The sequence below is a fragment of the Leucoraja erinacea genome, chromosome 8, assembly GCF_028641065.1.
Source record: "Leucoraja erinacea ecotype New England chromosome 8, Leri_hhj_1, whole genome shotgun sequence".
Taxonomy (NCBI): domain Eukaryota; kingdom Metazoa; phylum Chordata; class Chondrichthyes; order Rajiformes; family Rajidae; genus Leucoraja; species Leucoraja erinaceus.
The window spans coordinates 3,550,993-3,572,653 of NC_073384.1; the positions used below are offsets into that span (position 1 = coordinate 3,550,993).

General features: G+C 41.9%; 1 protein-coding gene across 1 annotated transcript in view; it reads left to right on the plus strand.

The window, feature by feature from the left end:
• The window catches only part of kif16ba (kinesin family member 16Ba), a 123,672-nt gene that overhangs the window by 53,297 nt on the left and 48,714 nt on the right, over positions 1-21,661 (plus strand). The window contains exons 13-17 of the mRNA XM_055638839.1: positions 5,145-5,264; positions 6,001-6,052; positions 8,479-8,636; positions 10,264-10,318; positions 17,413-17,518. Coding sequence (XP_055494814.1) covers positions 5,145-5,264; positions 6,001-6,052; positions 8,479-8,636; positions 10,264-10,318; positions 17,413-17,518 — 491 coding nt within the window. The remainder of the gene's footprint in view (positions 1-5,144; positions 5,265-6,000; positions 6,053-8,478; positions 8,637-10,263; positions 10,319-17,412; positions 17,519-21,661) is intronic.

Below are 21,661 nucleotides of genomic sequence, written 5' to 3' on the forward strand. Positions count from 1 at the left end.
GATTAAAGAATGCTGGTGTTGAAATAAAGATTTAAAGAGTGGAGCAATTGTAATGATAGCAGATCCACTTATGGGACCAGCACGCAAAGAATCGCCTGACTTTGGCGCTATCTTGCTTCAATGTTGCATTGACCCTTCTTAACATAGAATCATAGAAAATAGGGGCAGGAGTAGGCCATTTGGCCCTTCGAGCCTGCACCGCCATTCAATATGATCATGGCTGATCATCCAACTCAGTATCCTGTACCTGCCTTCTCTCCATACCCCCTGATCCCTTTAGCCACAAGGGCCACATCTAACTCCCTCTTAAATATAGCCAATGAACTGGCCTCAACCACCTTCTGTGGCAGAGAATTCCAATTGATAATTAGCGCTGGCCTCCTGGCAGCACTACTCAAGGTACCATTGTAAAACATTATCCCACCCCCAAGGCAGTACTGCTGATTTATTTACAAATAGCTTTCCCATTGATTTGTTTTTGTGGTCTCCACCCTCTCCTGGGCTTCTGAAAAAAGATGTTGTTTGATCAGATCATGGCACTGTCATTTGTATAATAGTGGTTCTGTTCATGGGGTAGCAATTCCGAGCCCATGCCCAAGACGTTCTCTACTGACCCTCGCCACCTTACTTCCTCTTCAATTAGAAGTCTGATTATTTTAATATGCTTACAGCATGATATTTATGCAATAGTACGCTTTGATAACACACTGAAACTAATGTATTCCAGCTGCATTAACATGTTCATTAATAGAGTCTTATCTAATGGTCCATGGAGTCAGCTGCTTGATGGTGACCTCATATTCTTCTAATTTACGCCTTGATGTTTGTGAACTTTCTGTGGCAGTGTCAATTAACATGGGCTAAAACCTTGACTTGTCAATTTGTTTCTCATTACCAATGCTGTCACCTCCAATAAAGAACATCAGTGACAATTAATGATGAGAACGCAACTTGAATTTGGTTCATTTCTGTTGCGTCCATTCTGTTACATTCTGTTAATGTAAAATAAGATATTTTAATAAAAGACAACCATTTTAATTTGCTCAAGTATTGCATGAATGTAAAGGGTTTATGTATGTATTGTTAGGTCTGTGCACCATTGTATGCAGCACATTAGTACCTGAACTGATGTACAGCACTTTGGTCAACGCGAGTTGTTTTTAAATGTGCTATACAAATAAAATTCATTGATTGATTTGCACCTCATGACTCCGTTTGGGCAGAACACTGGTATCCGAGGGTGTTTATGAAAAAATCGATCGAAAACTTCTATCCATTGATATTTTAAGTAGATTTAAGTCCGCTGTCTCCTCCCCTAGATTTTTCAGCCCCGGTGCTGTCTCCTGGAGAAAAGGCCCCAGAATTCGGGCTAGATCAGTCCTTTTCCCTGGTTAGACTTGTCCCCCGAATGGCCACCCCCTTCCCCTATCAGTCTGAAGAAGGGTTTTTTTTTTCGAAACGTTGCCTATTTCCTTCGCTCCATAGATGCTGCTGCACCCGCTGAGTTTCTCCAGCTTTTTGTGTAACCTTCGATTCTCCAGCATCTGCAGTTCCCTCTTAAACAAAATTAATTTGATTGATTGATTGATGAAACATGGATGACTGTGGTGGCAGAACACAGGTATTTCGAGGTGTGTGTTTAAAAAAAATCGACTCAATTAGAAAACTTTAATATCCATTGATATTTTAAGGTAGATTTAAGTGATTTTTAAGGCAGAGATAGATAGATTTTTGATTAGTACGGTGTCAGAGGTTATGGAGAAAAGGCAGGAGAATGGGGTTAGGAGGGAGAGATAGATCAGTCATAATTGAATGGTGGAGTAGACTTGATGGGCCGAATGGCCTAATTCTCCTCCTATTCCTTATGGCAATGCTTTTTTTTTCGAAAACCAACACATTAATATTTTACATTACTAAAAAAACAGAATTTGTTTTGTAACCCGTAGCTTTCTTGTTATATTACTTCATTATTTGTGATTTTTGGAAGCTCCATAGCTTGACATATTCCTGCGACAACTACTATAATCAAGCCAGGAATGGACTCTGGAGCCGTGAAATTGCAGAATGAATTGCTGGGAGCAGCACCACTAAAAATATAGGATTTCAGCATTTTAATGCTGCAATACAGGACTATTTGTGTGCTAAACAACAAAACCAGCATGCATTAGATCAAGCTAATCAAAACCTTATCAGATCAAGAGGCCCAGCATCTAGCCAAATCTGTCAAGAACAGTGCTGGACAAGTAAAGCCACTAAATGATGCAAAGGAGGATGATCACCATAGAAACCCATTTTCTCGGGAACCAGTTTTTTATCCAAGACCGCAATAAATGCAGCGGGCACAGGATGCAGTCCAAGACCATTACACAAAACCAACATCTCCCTACTATACGATTCTGTCATTTGTACTAGCTGAACGCCTCGGCAATCCATTTCAACATAATCGAGGACAGGCATTCGCAATGATGGCCACTCCTTCTTGGTCCCATCTCCCAAAAGAAGTGTGAAAAGTTTACGCCTCCAGATTGAGGGGCAGTTTCTTCCCGGCTGTTATTAGGCAACTGAATTATCCCAGGACAACCAGAGAGAGGTGCTGAACTAGTATTCTACCTCATTGGTAAGCTGTACAAGACTAATGCTGGGATCAGTAAATTGCTGGCTTTACCTATTGCACTAAACTTGATTTACACTTATCATATATCTATACGATAAATGCCTGCTCGATTGTAATCATGTATTGTCTTTCTGCTGACTGGTTTTCACGCAACAAAAGCATTTTGTACACGTGTACCTCGGTAAACGTTAGTAATCAGTGGTTTGAGTCAGAGTTTGACTTGTTTACAGCCCAGCACAGAATGTACTCAAGATCTAAAATCAAGGATACAAGATACAATTGATTATTTCCTTTGAAAGTATATGATTAATTAACACTTCTGTTTGACGTCGATCAGCTGTCAGCAGAAAGAGCCATAATGAATTAGAATTTGCGTTTATTTTGACATTCAGTGATTTCAAATTGATGCACCGCGCAGTCATTCACAGATAATAATGTTTGATTGCGCTGCTAATTCCAAGTTGGCTGCTGTACATGTTCAGTATTTAGCTGAGAATAGAGAATAATTGCTATTATTATGTAAACAATTAAATATCTTGGAGGTGTGTTAAATTTATAACGATTTGTGTAGTAACTATATGCCTACATAGTTTTTGAATTGTGTTCTGGTTTGGAATATTAATTTTCATAAACCCTCTTGCCTTTAATCAAAGATAAAACATTTGACCCTGAAAGAGGTCACACTATCTGTTTGAGCCATTTTCACTTGCATTGACTAAGCTAATGTAGATATCTTTCCACTCTTTTTTCTGAAAGGTCTTGTCCATATGCACCCTTAGTGGTATGGTGGCACAGTGGTAGAGTTGCTACCTTAAAGTGCCATAGACCCAGATTCGGTCCTGACTGCGGGTGCTGTCTGTAGGGAGTTTGTACGTTCTCCCCGTGACCACGTGGGTTTTCCCCGGGTGCGCCAGTTTCCTCCAACATTTCCAAGACGTACAGGTTTATAGGTTAATTGGCTTCGGTAAAAATTGTAAATCGTCCCTAGTGTGTAGGATAGTGCTAGTGTACGGGGATCGCTGATCGGCGCGGACTCGGTGGGCTGCACTGTTTCCCCGCGCTGTATCTCTAAACTAAACGCACACCCACTCGTGCGTGCGTGATGCATTCATATTTAATGTCTGCATCTTTACAACATTTTGCAAGTGGAAGATATCCCAATAACATGGTTCAAGTTATTATTCACAGTTATGGAGCTAATGTTGAATTGATTTACAAGATAATGCGTGGGCAAGATGAAGCAGATGCCGTGACCTTGAGCCTTGCAGGAGGAGAATCTTAATACCCACAGCCATCTTCAATGTTCTTTTAAAGAGTTTTTCTGAGTTGCGATAGTACACTGATTTGCCCAGTTATATCCTTAATTCAGCATTTCTCCAACTGCTCAACATTAAAATGTCCTTATTTTTATTTCAAATGTGTGTATCTTTATTGATTGTTTCGATCATTAATTCTTTGATTACTGATTTGAAGGAGAAAGAGTTGTCACGTTTTTTGTGCTTCTTATTATCAGATGTTGCAGGAAGTATAAGATTGTGTAAAAGTAATCATAATCAGTTGCTGCATGTATCCTGTTGATTATAGAATGATACCGGGTGAATATTCATTATAACGGCATTTGCACCAATCAATCAAACTACTTGCTGAAAGAGTGGTGACACTTTTCTTAATGTTTCTGGCCCACTTCCTTTGGCAAAATCATCTTTATGTTTTGTCTGAAACATCAACGTGTTGCTGTGCTAATGACAGAACGTTAGCAAAAGAAGCAGGAAGAGGCCAAATTGCCCTGAAACCCCATTCCCCATTAAGTAAGATCATGGCTGACATTGTGCCCCAAGTCTGCCTTCTTTCCAATTGTCATATAATTTATCTGTTAAGTTCGAACAAGTCTGAAAAAAGGTCCTGACCCAAAACATTGCTTGACCATTCTCTCCCCAGATGCTGAGTGACCCACTGACTTCCTCCAGCGTGTTGTGTTATGTTTTGCTCAAGATTCCAACATCTGCAGTTCCTTGTTTCTCTAAGTTCTTGCCCAATTTGTTTTATCAATGTGAAATATGAGCCGCAACTTAAAAGATTTTGCTGTTAATCAGATATAATACAAATGGAACACCTTAACTGGGTAATGCAACTTTTTGTAATGTATTAAGGTTTGATGCAGTTGTTTCTCCTGGCCAAGGAGAAAATGGGCAGAGGTTCTTAATGTGGGAACTTTAGAACGGAGATGAGTTCAAATTCCTCACATCAGAAGGTGATGAATCTTTGGAATTCTCTATCTCGGGTCCGTGGTGGTGGCATGGTCATTGTGTTCTTTCACTGATTTCTGTGGATGTTAAAGAAATCAAGGGAAAGGGTAGAAGTAAAAAGTTGAAGTCGAGCATGATGATTATGGAAAGCAAGTTTGAAAGGCCCAATGGCTCACCCTGCTACTATTTATCATGTTCCTGCATTCTCTTGTTTGTGACAAATATATTTCTATTAAATAAATGTTTTAAAGGTGATAATTGTCTGCTATCTGTTCTTGTTTTAGGAAGAAACTTTAGCTCTTCGAAAAGAAGGAATTGGTGTAGTTTTGGATTCCGAATTACCTCATTTGATCGGTATTGACGATGACTTACTTAGTACAGGCATTATTTTGTATCATCTCAAGGTAATGATGACTTTTGTAACCCAGAAAATCCTATTTGGAACTTGTCTGAAAATTATAAATCACTTTTCTTTGCTGTAATATAAATTTAAATTGTTGCACAGAGAAATGTCACCAGATTTCTGTGAGGTTGGCACCCCAAAACTCTTAGAACAAATGACTTTTTCAAAAACTGAGATTTAATCAAGAAAGTAGTTTCATACTGAAAAGCAATAAGGATTCATCAATTTCTGGTGGCAAAATGTGTGAACATAAGTTTCAATGATTTGAAGTGCAGAGCCAGAAAAGAATTTCATGTGCAGTCAGCGCTCAATTATCCAAGGAAATGGAAGGGACAACTGGCATGAATAATACAAAATGCATCTAATGTCATTAAATATTGTACAGTATTTATTTATCTGTTCGTTGAAACATACAGCATTTCCTTCACCTGCACAAAGGCTTCTTAAGTTGTTGATAACACATTTTCATTTTATAGTTGTCAACATTTATTATAAAGTATGACTAGGATTGAGTAACATAGCCAGTTAAATTAGTAATTTGATGGTTCAAAGTAAGTGTCTATTGTAAATGTTTCCGCTAAGTTTGATGTTGTTATATTTTAAATGAAAGATAACACCAAATCGCGCAATTTGGAATGATAGTCACTTCGGCCATTTACTTTGATATAGTTTCTTTCTCAGCTGTTGTCTTTCCATTTTGCTTCCACCTTGTAAACACGTATTATTTTCCTTAACAGGAGGGCAAGACATATGTTGGACGAGAAGATGCTGCTACCGAGCAAGATATTGGTTAGTTAATCTATTCCTCTTTGATACCTGGCATTCCAACATAACTCAGAGATCACTAAGAATTCATCCTCTACGACCTAATCTTCATCGTTATTCCCCTCTCCTTGAATGCCTGTATGCAGCATCTCAAAGCCCAGATGACACCATCCACCCCCCCCCCCCCTCCTTTTTCTCCTCCGTGCCTCACCTTGACGTGCCCCCATTTCTCTCCTCTTCCTCCCTTTCCACCTGTATTCCTTCTCCTGGCTTCACAATTTGCATTTCTTCTATCCTTATCTCACACATAGAAACATAGAAAATAGGTGCAGGAGTAGGCCATTCGGCCCTTTGAGCCTGCACCGCCATTCAATATGATCATGGCTGATCATCCAACTCTGTATCCTGTACGTTCTCTCCATACCACCTGATCCCTTTAGCCACAAGGGCCACATCCAACTCCCTCTTAAATATAGCACGTTCTGTCTTTTCATCTCTGGCCTTTATCCAACCATCTGCCCATCAAAACAACCCCTCGCTTTTGTCCACCTACAATTTTTGTTGTTAGTGGATACAAGTACGCCTGCATTTGTCTTCCAGTTTCTCCCACCTCCCACCATCACAATCGACCTGAAATGGGGTCCCGACCCAAAATGTCACATATCCCTGTTCTCCAGAGATGATGCCGGACACACTGAGTTACTCCTGCACTTTCTGTCATTCTCTGTATTTCCATTTGCCAGTCTTGTTTGAAGAAGCACTATATTAGGATGATTAAAAAATATGATCTTCGGTCTTGCTAATTTATGACCTCCTTTAAAATATCTCAAAAGATTTGCCACCTGACTTAACCAAAACCCTTCTGTCATCTACAAACCACAAGTCAGTTGCATTCCTGATTTGGGAGCAGATCTAACAACACACAAGGAAGTCAACATCATCTAGGTGAAAGTATCTTGCATTGTTTGCCATCCTTTTCTCCACACTAAATGGTCCTTTCAAGATTTTACTGTAGTTACTCACCAAGGCAATTCCCAACAGCAATGCTGGGCTTGTACACTCTGGAATTTAGAAAGACGAGAGGGGATCTTTTTGAAACATATAAGATTGTTAAGGGATTGGACAACCTGGAGACATGTTCCCGATGTTGGGGGAGTCCAGAACCAGGGCCCACACTTTAAGAATAAGGGGTCGGCCATTTATAACGGAGACGAGGAAAAACTTTTTCTCCCAGAGAGTTGTGAGTGTGGAATTCTCTGCCTCGGAAGGCAGTGGAGGTCAATTCTCTGGATACTTTCAAGAGAGAATTAGATACAGCACTTAAAGATAGCGGAGTCAGGAGATATGTTGAGAAGGCAGGAACAGGGTAATGAATGTGGATGATCAGCCACGATCACAGTGAATAGTGTTGCTGGGTTGAAGGGCTGAAATGGCCTACTCCTGCACCCGTTGCCTAATGTCTATTGTCGATGGTACATGGGAACAATCTCCAAGATTCCTGTTCGGATTTCTAACCTGATTAGGAAACTACTACTGTCCTTTTGTCTGACTCCAGTGGGAATATCTTTAACAGGATTGAAATAAAATAGTTCCACAAGGAGATGATCAACACCTCCAGCCATTTAAGAATCATGAATATTTAATTGTCTTTTGCACTGGGAACAATGGAATTTTTGCTTTACAGGGATGGGCATCCTTTCGTTATCCCCTCTTCCACAGCCAACAATCGACCATTGTGGGCTCCACCTTTCCTGGATCATCGGTGCCGGCTCTGATTTGTTCCTTACCTTTTTATACCTCTAGTTTTCCTCTCCCCGGACTCTCAGTCTGAAGAAGGGTCTCGACCCGAAACGTCACCCATTCCTTCTCTCCAGAGATGCTGCCTGACCCGCTGAGTTACTCCAGCATTTTGTGTCTACTGGGCAATAGAATCCTTGCCTTGCCACTGATATGCATTGCCTGAAAATGAATAATGAAAAAACAAGCCTCTCGTTACCCCTCGTTTTTCATTTTGTTTGCCATTTACATTTTCCCTGTAAAAACACTAGGATACAACTAGTAGCTTTATTAAAATTGCCATGATAATATAAATTATTGTTATTCAGCATATTTCCGTCACATTTTCTATGTGTTGAAGCCTAATTGCATGTTTAAATATTGCTGCCAAGAAATCGCATGAAAGGCTTACTCCTATTATGCAGCCACGTTTCAGCTTTTGAAATTGTACCTTTGGGATTGGCTTTCCTTAAAGTCTGCGTCATTTACGGTCATTTTATTAAGGATCATGCTTGTAGTTGGAGAACATTTTTAAATGGTTTTCAGAAATAATCACATCTTGGCTAGCTATATATTCAGAGTTAAGTGGTCTGAGAGTGACTTGAGATGTATGCTGAAAAAGCAGATTGTTATTCACTCGTAATCATGGTTGTGTTTACCAATTTGTCTTGCAGTTCTCCATGGCCTTGATTTAGAAAGTGAACACTGCATCTTTGAAAACCTGAATAACAGAGTGACTGTAATACCACTGAACGATGCACAGTGCTCTGTCAATGGGAATCCTATTAAAGAACCTACTAAATTAAACCAAGGTAACAGGACTTTAAGGAATGTTTACTTTAATGACTAAATTAATGACTATCAATGATACTTTACCTAGGTACGTGAAATGTTTTGTTTTGCATACAATACACAAAGTACACAGAGTTGCCACGTCTATGGTGCTAACAAGAATTGCAAAAGTACTCAGTCATGTCTAGGAAGGGACTCCAGATGCTGGTTTAAACCGAAGATGGACACAAAGCTGGACTAACTCAGCGGGACAGGCAGCATCTCTGGAGAGAAGGAATGGTTGACATTTTGGTCAACGCCCTTCTTCAGACTGAGGACTGAAGTCTGAAGAAGTGTCTCCCGCTGAACCCGCTGAGTTACTCCAGCTTTTCCAGTGTTTGGATGATTTTTGGCATTTAAAAAAAAATGTTTATGCACACAATTGGTGTAGTAAATATCGCAAACTTATAATCATTTTCAGCACAAGCCAAATATTTAATCAATGTTTGCCCTCAATTTTTACTTTTAAATGCTATCGTTGCCTTTTATTAAATCCTGCTCTGAACTAGCATTTATACACTAACAAATAAAAAGCAATTTGGATGCATGCAAATTCATTTGTTATCTTTTGTTTAATTTCAGTTTTGTAGTAAGGTGTGAGGGCCAAGTGGACAAGGTCAAGTGTTTTTTGCCTTTTAAGAACCGTTGGGGTCTTTTCATTACACCCAGGAGCAATATGTTATTCAGAGGATTCATAATTCTCTATATTATCTACCTGCTTTTCAAATATTAACAAAATTGATGAGATTTTCTTTCTACCTCAGCATAGCCACAATGCCCCAGATAAAATCAAAACTCTACGCTTTAATTATCAAGTGATGTAAATTAGATGGAAAACACGGGATGAAATTTTATTAGATTTATAGGATTGTCGACCCAGTTTAAACACTAATGAGGAAATGCTTGTACCAGTATTCTGAAATATTTTTATGCTACTTGAGGAGTTGAAAAGTACTTCTGTAATTTAATACGTGCAATTAACAGACATATTTAGTTTCAACAATTTTACGGTCATATAATTCATCTGAGCTTTAGTGCTTGCCATTGTAATAGATGGGGAATTTAAGGAGCAGCGGGTTGATATTTAATATAAATAGTATCTTGCTGAAATGTGTAATCGACCTTAAAACTCAGCCTCTCATTGCACAACTTGATGAAATTTGTTATTCAATCATACCTTTCTGTGGCACATTCTGTTTTTGTGAATGAGCATCAAGTAGTTTTGTTGGGGCATTGTTGTGATCCCGGTAACAGTGCTTAACCAGCACTTGGTGAAGTCCGATTTCGATCCTGCCTATGGGAGCTGTCTAGTGCGGAGTTTTGTCTGTTCCCTGTGACCGCGGTGGGGTTTGCTCGGCCGGAGCGCCCGTGCAGTTTGTCGGTTAATTGTGCTTATTTAAATGGCCCTGGTGTGTGTAGGATGTGACACGTCGTATAATGCCTCCGCCTGTGTCTAGTGGCCCAGGCGAGGTCTTATGTGCGTGTGATTGTGTGCGCTGCGCTCCCCACTTGTGCCCTACCCTACACTACTCCTGTTGTAGGGGTGTAATGTATCTGGCCTTTAAAGCTCGCAGCCTTGTGAATGCACTCTTTAATCTTCTAATTACGATTTTTCTTTCATCTTATAGGATGACTGTCAAACTGCTGGGGAGAACTATCTGGTTCTGGTTTATATGTCCCAAGGTTGAATGCTGTTTAATCTTTGTGGACGCCCGCATAGGACACGGAAGTGTTACTCAGGTTTAGGAAACCCCCTTTCTAAAACAAGAGCAACCTCATCCCCTAAACAGACCAATATAGGCGTGCGAAGTGCTAAGCATCCTCTATATTGTTCCTGCTTAACATGGTTTTAATTTGTACTGCTTTTCTTGTGATGGAGTAATCACCGAAGCTACTGGACAACTTGTTGCAGTGCCGCAGCATGCCCTTCCTTGTCTTTGAGCACCTCGAAACCTTGAGGGCGGGTCAACAGTAAGAGGGCGCGGGGAGGGGGGGGGGTATATGGGTGGGGGGGAAGCGCATGTGATTTTGGCAGATTACAACGACGCAGATAAGAAAACAAATGGAACAAAATATGAGTGGGGGGATATGAAGATGGTGGGTAATGGAAGGAAAGTATAAGGAGGAAAGAAGAGTGAGTGGACGGGGGTGGGGTATATAATGAGATCGGTTTGAGAAACAACTGGTGAGGGCAAGGTAGACGTTTGCAGTGTAAGGCTATGGTTCAGGTCTACTCGTTGACCTCAGGTATAATGATTCGTATGGAATTTATCAAGCCACTGATGTGGCTAAGTTATCGTGTGTGGGCAATTTGAGCTCGTCACTGGTTATAAAAAAAGTGCAACTCTGGGTTTGTACCACATTCGAACAGATTATCGGGGGGGTGGGCAAGCTTCAATTATACGGGGTGCAGCTTGGGGAAAGTATGGGTGTTCCACACTGCGGTTGGTTTGGACGGACTTTTACGCATATTTGTGGGGTCCGTGTCTGAAGTTGGAAGTAGAGCGAAGACACGCTCTAGGAAATGTACAGAGCAGAGGTGGTTGCAGGTTTGGAGGCGGCAGAGTGCGGAGGAGGGTGATGGGGGAAGGGACAGGAGCAGATGAGTGGATCAGTCCAGGCATCGGATTAAGGCCAGAACATTGTAGGGGGAGTAGCTTGAGCAAAAATGCCGAGCGCTTGGTTGCATAAAAAGTAGGGGATGTCGGTTCCCGCTGGAAACTGCGGATTCATATTAGGTATGTGATCTTGCAAGTGATTCGTGGTTACGTTGGCTTCTGTTAATCCGGAATTTGCAGTGTTCTTATTCTGCTGTTGTTTCTTCACATTAGTGTTAGGAAAGCCGGGAATCACTTTCGTTCTGGGTTAATCAAATGTCGGTGTATTTAATAGTAAGGCAATCACGTAGAACAAAATTCCAGTAAACCCACAAAACCTTTTGGTCGGGTCCCACGTGTTCATCGTATTCTGTGGTGTGGTTGGTTTGAAACTTTCCCCCTGGCCTCTTCCACCTATGTCTCGTTTCCAAATTTAACCCAACGGGTGTGCCCTGCCATTGTGTTCAGAACAATCAATGCTGGTTTGTCGGGGCGATGACGAGATAATTCCTCAGTTTGGAACAGAGACCAAAGTGGGGGCCCCCCCCCCCTATAAGGGTGGTTAGGAAGGAATTTGGCAGAATTCCTGGGTTACCAATCAAAGACAGACCAAACAATGCTTTTTGGAGTGTACTTAAGTCGGGCAAAAGCCAAAGCCAATCTCCTGGAATCAGAAACAAGGGAAAATGGGGCGATGTTTGGGTTCCGGGGCCGGTACCCTTCCCTGAGACCCTTGCAGAAAGGGTTTGCTGTTACTTCCCAGCAAAATTTTTTGTTTCTGATCTGCGCTGTAAGGGACCGTTAAGACTGAAAATGCAGATGTACTCATCCTCCTGCATAATATTCCAAAAGTGGGTTATGATATGGCCCTGTGTGGAAAATGCCCCAAGCTTTTTAAAAATAAAGGTTTTCCAGCCATTCTGCAGTCCGTCCCCTTTCCCAACTGTGTGAAAATTGTAATACAGGGGACCATTTTGCCAACCCCTTTTGTAATTTTAGATATCATGTTGGATGTTGTGTGGTTGTGTATCTCCCCATCCGCTAATAAAGTAAATTGTTATCACTATAAACCTTTATGTAGACTTTTGACAGAGTGGATTTGCTTTTGTCCCGACCTTTTAGTGTTTTGTGGTTCCCTTAGACAGACCTTTCTAAAAATCGTTGTTTGGAAAGTCCTTTTCCAACTGTTCTACCCCCCGTCCCCCATGCCGGTTTTACAACCCAGGTAAATGTAAAGAAATATGTTCCTTTATGCATCTTTGCGGTGATTGGTAACTGTTTTATCTTGCTGGTTTGCGTTAACGCACGTCCAACCCGTGGTAACTTTTTTTTCCCCAAATGTTATCTTTGTGGTTTGACAAAAACTGGGGTTATGGCGAATCCCACTTAGTTTTACCTGCAAATAGGGCAGCACGGTGGCCACAGCGTGTAAAGAGTTGCACCTACCTTGCCCCACGCCCAGAGAACTCCTCTCTCCCATCCCGTCCTGTTACAGTATGCTTGCGCTGTTGTCCTGTACGGGTGTTTGTGCAGTTCTCCCCTTGACCGCGTGCCCCTGCTCTGGGGGGTTACAACTCCCGGGCTTGCTCCCACAGTCCAACTCACGTACATGTTAACCCAAAGAAACCACCGGTTAGCGCTGTTAATTGGCTTGGGGTAATAATGTTCAATTACAATACAAATGCCGTTTTATTGTGTCCCCATTTGGTAACCCTGTCAAATGAAAGTTCACAAACGAAATTGGGGTTTGTCCCTAGGACTTTGGTCCCTAGTGTGTGTTGTGAAAATTGTGTCCCCAATGTGGGGTTGTGTAGGGTTCAGGGTTTACTTGGCGGGGATCGCTGGTTTTTTTGCTTGCTAACTTGGTGGTGCTGGAGGGTCATGTTTTCCCACGGCTGGTAATCTCTAACAAGTCAATTTTAAAAAACCCTGGTCCCATTGGGCCGAATCACATGCCCTATTTGACAAAAAAAATGCTGAACTCATTCTACTTTTTTTTTTTTGAATTAATTGGGGCTCAGTCGTTTTAAATTTGACCTTTACAAGTAAAGGAGATCCCACATCAGTTGGTAATAATGCGGCACGTTGGTTGCAACCCAAACATGTAGGAATTTAATGAAAAATAAACTTAGACTAAATGGCACTGCTCATTAAATTGGGATTCATGTTTTTAAAAGTGTAGGCTTACTAGTTCTTGGATGCATCTGTTGAATTTTTGTAAAAAAAGCCCATCTCACTCTAAAACTCGGGGCAGGAGTAGTCACCCCATTTATTCCCCTCAATCCTTAGCTCAGTCACAATAAGATACAAACCATAACTTCCCAGATGTTCGGTTTCACTCAAATCACCACTGATTTTTTTTTCCCCTCTCTGGTCCAGCCAATACAACTCTAGCTTTCCTCATAACACAACTTGTTTATCCTGGCAATATTCTAGTTTATAAACCTCCGTTGTCCCACTTCCACTATATTAACACCCTTTCATCAATACAATACAATTTATTTGTTGTCATTTGAACCCAGAGGTTCAAACGAAATTTGGTTTCTGCAGTCATACAAACAAGAAGAAGAACCAAGACACAACACAATTTACACGAACATCCATCACAGTGAATCTCCTCCTCACTGTGATGGAAGGCAAAGTCTTATCTCTCCCCTGCACTACTCGTTCTCCTCCCGATGTCAGAGTCAAAGCCCCCGGCGGGCGATGGTAAATAAGTCCTGCGGCCATTAAAGCCGCGCCGGGCGATGCAAGGCCGCTCTCCGGGTCTTGGTGTTGGAGCCCCGGCGTGCGCTAACAAGTCCCGCAGCCATTTAAAGCCGCGCCGGGCGATGTAAGGCCCCGCTCCAGGTCATCCTCAACCCCGCAACTCGGGCGGGAGAAGTCGCCGTTGCGGAAGCCCCGAAAAGCGGTCTCCCAGCAGGGACCCGCGGGCTCCCGGTGTCACCAATAAAGAGATCAATACTTGCACAATACTCCTGATATGGTTGTGCCAATGCCGCATGTGACATATATACACCTCCGTATTTTTATACACAATTCCACATCAATGAACAATTATTAGATCTATTTACTATATTTTAACTACATATTATTATCTAATGCAAAACTTGCATCATTAGATAATAACTCCTTATCTTGCCTTATTAATTGTTTAGTTTGTAGGTACAGCACAGAAACAGGTCTTTTGGCACACCGAGTCCGCGCTGACCTACAATCACCCCATACACACTAGCACTGTCCTGCACACCCAGGGACAATTTACAACCTTTACGGCAGCCAATTAACTTACAAACCTGTACGTCTTTCTAGCGTGGGAGGAAACCAGAGATCCTGGGAAAAACCCACGCAGTCACGGGAAGAACGTACAAACTCCATACAGGCAGCACCCGGATCGGACCCTACCGATCTGGGTACTGCGACTCTACAGCTGCGCCACCATGCCAGCCTATCCAGACTCATTTTCTGTTGGTTCAACTCGCTTTTATATTTTACAATTACGGGCTGCTTATTATAACATTTCTGACCAGCTTTTCCTTGCATTCTATTTTCTCCCTCCTTGTTAATCTTTTGGTTACACTTTGCTGTTTCCTATTATGCCCGATTTTCTGACCAGCTCCCATCTTCCATTTCAATTCAGTCCATCTTTAACTTCTGCAGTAGTTTTGATTAGAATGTATCTGCTCTGAAAGATTCCCTTAAACATCTGCCACTGCATCCCAATCAGTCAGTTCCTTAAATAATCGCTATTTGAGCCATTTAGTTTTCTTCTCTGCAATTCCATTCACAGTAAATGATTTTGAAAATAAATAACCCGTGCACCAATGCTAAAAATTGAATATGGGCACATCAAATAAATACCAACAAATAATGAATTCAATGGATTGATTCTAAAATGATCAAAATAAGTAATATAACAACTAAATTAGAATAGTGATTGTATTGTCGTTGTATGTTTATTCATCTTTATTACAACATAATGCGTACATTCATCTTTATTACAATTTGTTGTGAAAAGGGGCACAAAAATTAATTGGAAAATAATTGTTGAAAGAGATTTGTGTGTTTTGTACATTATTATGCATTGAAGTTATTATATCTTAATTAAAATCACCTTTGTTTTTTTTAATCTTACTTATTTCTGCTTACATAAAAAGCCCTGTTAAAGAGCTAGCAATGTTTAATTTTCCTTACTACAGCTTTCTTAAAATAGGCTGCATTATTTATTATTACATTTTTGACTAGCTTGTCGTGTTTTCTTGGAATTTGATTGCCTTCACTCACAATAAGTGCACATTTCAATCATTAAACCACAGGCTAAATCCCCAGGTAAAATAGAGATGTTTATTAACTCTTATTTAGGAAAACTAAATGTGGAGAATATTTTGATTTTGTTTTTCTGCTTTGATCCGAACCCATAAAATATTTGAGTTTTCAGCTTTGGAGGATGAGGTGCAGTATGCATCCGGAGATCATCTTTACTCGTGTTTTAAAGTTGCTAAGTAAAGATATCTTCCAGATTATTTTCTTGTTATTTATTTGCACCAAATTAGATTGACAGAATGCATTTCGCATTGTGTAATATCTGCAGGAACATAATGTTCCCAAGGAAAATTTGACACCAAACAAAATAGAAGTATTAGCACACATGATATTTGGTTAGATGTGCATTCAGGAAATAACAGTACAGCATGTGAACTGGTCCTTCAGCCCACAATGTCCATGCCAAACGTAATGCTAAATTAAACTAATCTCTTTTGCCTGCACATGATCCATTTCCCCCTGCCAATCCCTGTATGTTCATGTGTATATCGAAAAGCCTTTTAAATGTCACTAGGAGAGGCAGGTGGAATGTGGAGTTGGGTTTATAGGACTTGACTAGACTAAGTGGGACCCGTCGGGTCCCAGCATCATACGGGAGGGCTGGTCCCCCAACGCAATATTGCTGGAGAGCTAGTATGGGTGTTGTGGGCTGAAGGGACTGGTTTCCAGAGGGCTAGTATGGACATTGTGATCCGAATGGATTATTAGGCTAACGGCTCAGTCACTCAAGCCTGTTGTGCATGCAGCTCGCTCACGGCTGCTGGGCTGGCAGTTGACTCACGGCTATTCCTTGAAATTCCATTTCAAGCAGGGTGCAAGGCCACCAAATTCAAGTGCAGTTTCATACCATTTCAAGACAGCAAGCCATAACCTCTCTCTCCTTCATCTTGCAGGGACTAAACACTTCTGGGTTTTATAGTCCCTCCCGCCAGAAGGGGCGTGGCCTTCATGGTGTGATTGACAGGAGGGAGAATCTCAACATTGTTAAAATAAAATCAATATAAAGCACAAACAGGAAGTGGTCAAGATTAGACTTTTAATTATATAGAAGGCAAGGTAACTTTAATTAGGCGAGGCAACTTTAATTAGGCGAGGCAACTTTAATTAGGCAAGGCAACTTTAATTAGACGAGGCAACTTTAATTGAGCATGGCAACTTTAATTAGGCAAGACAACTTTAATTGGGCAACACAGCTTTAGCACTTCTAAACCAAGGGCAGCACAGCTTTAGCATTTACAAACCAAAGGCAACACAGCTTTAGCATTTCCAAACTATATTTTCAAACCACATTAAGGGTACTGACAGGTCAATAAAACCACTCACAGTTTAGTAGACATGTGTTCAGTGTTATTCACAGCTCAGACTGAGAATTACGACCTCTCGCTTCCCCATCTTGCAGAGACTAATTGAGGCACCTCCACACTTCCGGGTTTTATAGTCCCTCTGAAAGAGGCGTGGCCTTCAGGAGAGAGAATCTCAACATTTTTTAAACACTAATAACTTTTATTTTTCATCGATGGGAAAAATCCTCTTGCCCTGCGCAGCAGAGGGGGACTCTGAGTAAGATGGCCAAAAATCACAGCCATAAGTGGCAGCGTTTTTTCTAAAATCAATATACAGAACAACAGGAAGTGGTCAAGATCAGAATTTTAGTAATATAGATATTACAATCCCTACTATTCTTACTATCTTGAGTGGCGGTAGGGGTAAAAACTTAATTGGGGTCATCAGGTGGGCACCCTCCTTCCTTGGTGTTTCGTTGATGGGCCCACAACACCACCAGAGGGCTCAACAGCAACATGTGGCGTCCCAGGTGCGCCCCCCTCCGTTTGACCCCTCTTGCTGGTCATTTTGCAGCCCAGTTGGAGTCCTTTCTCTTAAGCCACAGCCAGTTGCTGCTTCGCTCGGCAGCCTCTGACAGCTTGCCGGAAGGCCTGTCCTCGAACTCCCATTCCCTTCAGGAGTCTGGTTGTTGACATGGCTACAAACCCTCTACAACCTCTACAGTGAGCACCTGAGTACGCTAGCCGCGTTGTTCTGCCTCGGCTGCTAAGTTTGAATGCGTCTGAATACATTTGCGTTCATGCGCTTTACCAACTGCAGCCTCCCCAGGCACAGTTAACTCCACGATGTTCAGGGACTTCTGTCAGGTTGACCACAAGATCAGATCTGGCCTGAGATTAGTTGTGATGATCTCTGTAATTGTAATTGTAATTGTAATTCAAATTTATTGTCATTGTCTCAATTTGAGACAACGAAATGAATTTCCCTTACAGGCAGTATCATTAAAAAAAATCACAAAGAAATAATAAAAATAAATAATAAATAAATACTAAAACATATTAAAAATAAATTTGAAATTGAATTAAAATTTTAAAAAAAGCACAAACACAGAAAGTCCACGACACAACATAACATATATGGCACCAAGGTGAGGAAGGCACCATAGTCCAGCCAGCCTCCCCTTCGTGTTCATCCGTGGTTGGGGCCTTCCGAGCACCCGCAGTCGCCGCCCCGGGTGGCCCGATGTTCAGGCCCTCACGCCGGGCTGGTGGAACGACGACGCTGAACCCCGACGGTGAGCATCTTCCTCCTCAGCGGCCCGGACCTCCTGATCAGCCGCCTCCCGCTGCCGGAGTCTGCAGCTCCTGAGTCCGCAGGCCGAGCCGGGCAGAGTCACAGGACCCCGCGTTGTTAGTCAGCGCCGCCCGCGTTGGGAGCTCCGCAAACCGCAGCTCCATGATGTTGGTGCAGCAGGTCCAGCACTCCGGGCTCCAGACGGCGACCCCCGGTAAGGCATCGCCAGCCCCGCGATGTTTCAGCGCTGTCCCGCCGCTGCTGGAGCTCCGGTCGATCCCGGCAGGAAAGGCCGCGCCAATCCAGGTAGGTAGGCCGCTGTGGGGGGAGGGGGGGGGGGGCGAGGACGCGACTCGAATAATAGTCGCGTCCTCACCAGGAAGCGGCTGAAGTACAGTATCCCCCGCACCGTGCCCTCTTCCCCCACATAAAAACACCAAAAAAACACAAAAAAATACACTTTTACATAACTAAATGGTGGAAAGATGAGCTTCTGAGAGGTTACAAAGAAGGAATTCCTCGGTCTAAAGCCCAGGTAACATGAAAAGCATTGCTGCCAGTGTGAAGCAAAGGCAGTCATGAAGCATGAGAGGGGTTGTGGGCATACATATAACTGTGGGAGATAGTTATAGATGAAGGACTTTTGAAGCATGTTTGAAACTTGAATAATGCCTATCAAAGAGTCCGAGTCATTGCTGTATAAAGGAAATACGTTTTTAGGAATTCTTAAAGCAGCATTTTGTAAATTGGCAAGGCTGGATGAAACGCAAGGTGGGGATTTTGGTTTAATGTATTACTCGGCATGGATAGTGGCGTGTTATTCATTGTGGTGGCAAATAGCTATGCAAATCCTAGATACTTACCCCTGTCTCAATGACATTGGCAAAATGTTCATAAATCAAGCACTATCAGTTGATAAAAAATCTGATGACATGGTCGGGTTTCAATAACGATGATAAAAATAGGCCATTTTGGTGATGGATAATATATGGGTTTGAGACTCACCTACAGCAAACAGCTTGATTTGGCCTGAGTAATGGAATGGATTTAATGGCTAATGCACAGCCTTTGTGACCGAGAGTAAATATAGTGATCCAACATTTTCTGGAAAAAAAATATAGGGGTAAAATGGTTGGAGGTAAAAATAATGGGCTATTGTCTGTATGACAGATGACATTGGGTGGCACTGTGGTGCAATTGTAGAGTTGCTGCCTTACAGCTCCAGAGACCCATGTTCGATCCTGATCATGGGTGCTGTCTGTACGGAGTTTGTACATTCTCCCCGTGAACTGTGTGTGGTTTTACCGAGTGCTCCAGTTTCCACCCACACTCCAAAGACGTACAGAGGTTTGTAGGTTAATTGGCTTCGGTAATATGGTAAATTGTCCCTAGTGTGCGTAGGATAGTGTTGGTGTGCAGGGATCGCTGGTCAGCGCGAACTCGGTGGGCAGCCTGTTTCCGCGCCGCATTTTTAAACCAAACTAAACTGAAAAGACATGATTAAGGGCCTGTCCCACTGTACGAGGCAATTCAAGATTTCTCCCGAGTTCTCCCCTGATTCGAGCTTGTGTAACGTACGTAGCGGGTACGTAGGAGCTTGTGAATGTCACGTAACGGCTCGTACGAGTAACGGTAGGTACTCGGGAAATCCGGTAAACTCGTGACGTTTTTTCAACACTGTGAAAAATGTCCACGAGTAAAAAAAATACTCGTGATGAAAAAAATTGTTACTTTTTACTCGTACGAGCCCCTACGTACCCGCTACGTACATTACACAAGCTCGAATCGGGAGAACTCTTGAATTACCTCGTACAGTGAGACAGGCCCTTATACAGGTACTCATGGAACTAACATATATCTGGGCTATAGATTGGGGATGTAACCACAATAGAGGTTTAAAAGAGGATGTCTTGGTTCCTGCAGATGGCACAATGCAATCATGGATCAGTTTTGGTTCTGCTTTTCTAATAACTTATTTTTCAATTTAGCTCACAAATGTACCTTTCATTTTTGACTTTTTCCATTTTAGACTTGCAATCAATAATAGTGACAGGATTTAGTTTCATTGTATGTTATTTTTCAGTTGACTTTCGGATTTGTTTATTTTAATCAACTGAACAGATAAAATGTGTCTTTTCTTAATTGATCTTTTTTGCTTTCACTGCACTTGCCATGACAGTTTTTTCACTATAAAGGGACCCATTTGTCTAAGGTAGTAAAAATTCTGCTTCTATTTATTGATTGTGATGTCTGCATGAAATTACTTTTCTAAAAAATATATGCCAGGCTTGTTTTGCAAAATGCCTTTCTTTACGTGATAAGTGCACTAATTTGGATGTGAAATGTGCCTGGGATTATGCCAACACCACAGCGGTCTCAGTTGGCGTGCACTGCTTGTCAGAGCTTGGATTTGTCTTACAAATAAACTTTCCAAGGTGTTTTACAAGAATAGGGTAGATACCGGGTAGAAAGTGAATGAATGAGGAAAATTAAACTTGTAATAGAAAAAAAGAGGTTTGAGTAATGAGGAAGAAAGCTCATTACGTCTGAAGAAGGGTTTCGGCCCAAAACGTTGCCTATTTCCTTCGCTCCATAGATGCTGCTCACCCGCTGAGTTTCTCCAGCATTTTTGTCTACCTTGGAAGAAAGCTAAAGCAGGTTTGAGGAATCATACTGGAGGTTAGGGTGTAGTTGCCTCCAGAGAGTGGAAATGGTGTGGAGGGGCCCAGTATAAGTTAAAGGTGTAGAAAGGAACTGCAGATGCCGGTTTATACCAAAGATGGACACAAACTGCTGGAGTCACTCAGCGCATCAAGCAACATCTCTGGAGAAAAAGGATGGATGATGGGCGGGTTAGAAGTTAATGGTACCTTCTGTTTGCAGGTGATAGGTAAAATAACTAGGGCAAGGTAGTAGAGGGATTCTAAAATTAAAACAAGAACATTGAAGTTGAGCTGTAAATGCTCTGGGAACTAATTGAGCTTGATGAGAATGGGTAGGAAGGAACTGCAGATGCTGATTTAAACCGAAGATAGACAAAACAAAAGATGGAGTAACTCAGCGGGACAGGCAGCATCTCTGGAGAGAAGGAATGGGTGACGTTTCGGGTCGAGTTAAGAAAGGCATGAATCAGAGCTTCAGTCAATGACTTGCCAAGCTTTGCCCCACCCCACCTCTCTTTTCCAGCTTTTTCCTCTCATTCCAATCAAGACCTGCAACTCCATCAATCCACTCCCTCCTCAGGTTTTGCGCAAACCCCTCTTGCCTTTTATGTTTTTGTTTGCTCAAGATTCTAGCATCTGCAGTTTCTATGTCTCTAATAACTTCATTTTGGTCGGTGGTAGATTAAAAGGATGTAAAAATGAAAAGAAACAGATGCTGGTTTACACCGAAGAAAGACACAATGCTGGAGTAACTCAGTGGGTCAGGCAGCATTTCTGGAGAGAAGGAATGGGTGACATTCTGTGACGAAACCCTTTGTCAGACTGAGCTTTTATATTGACCTTATTATTTCATATATGGTTATAAT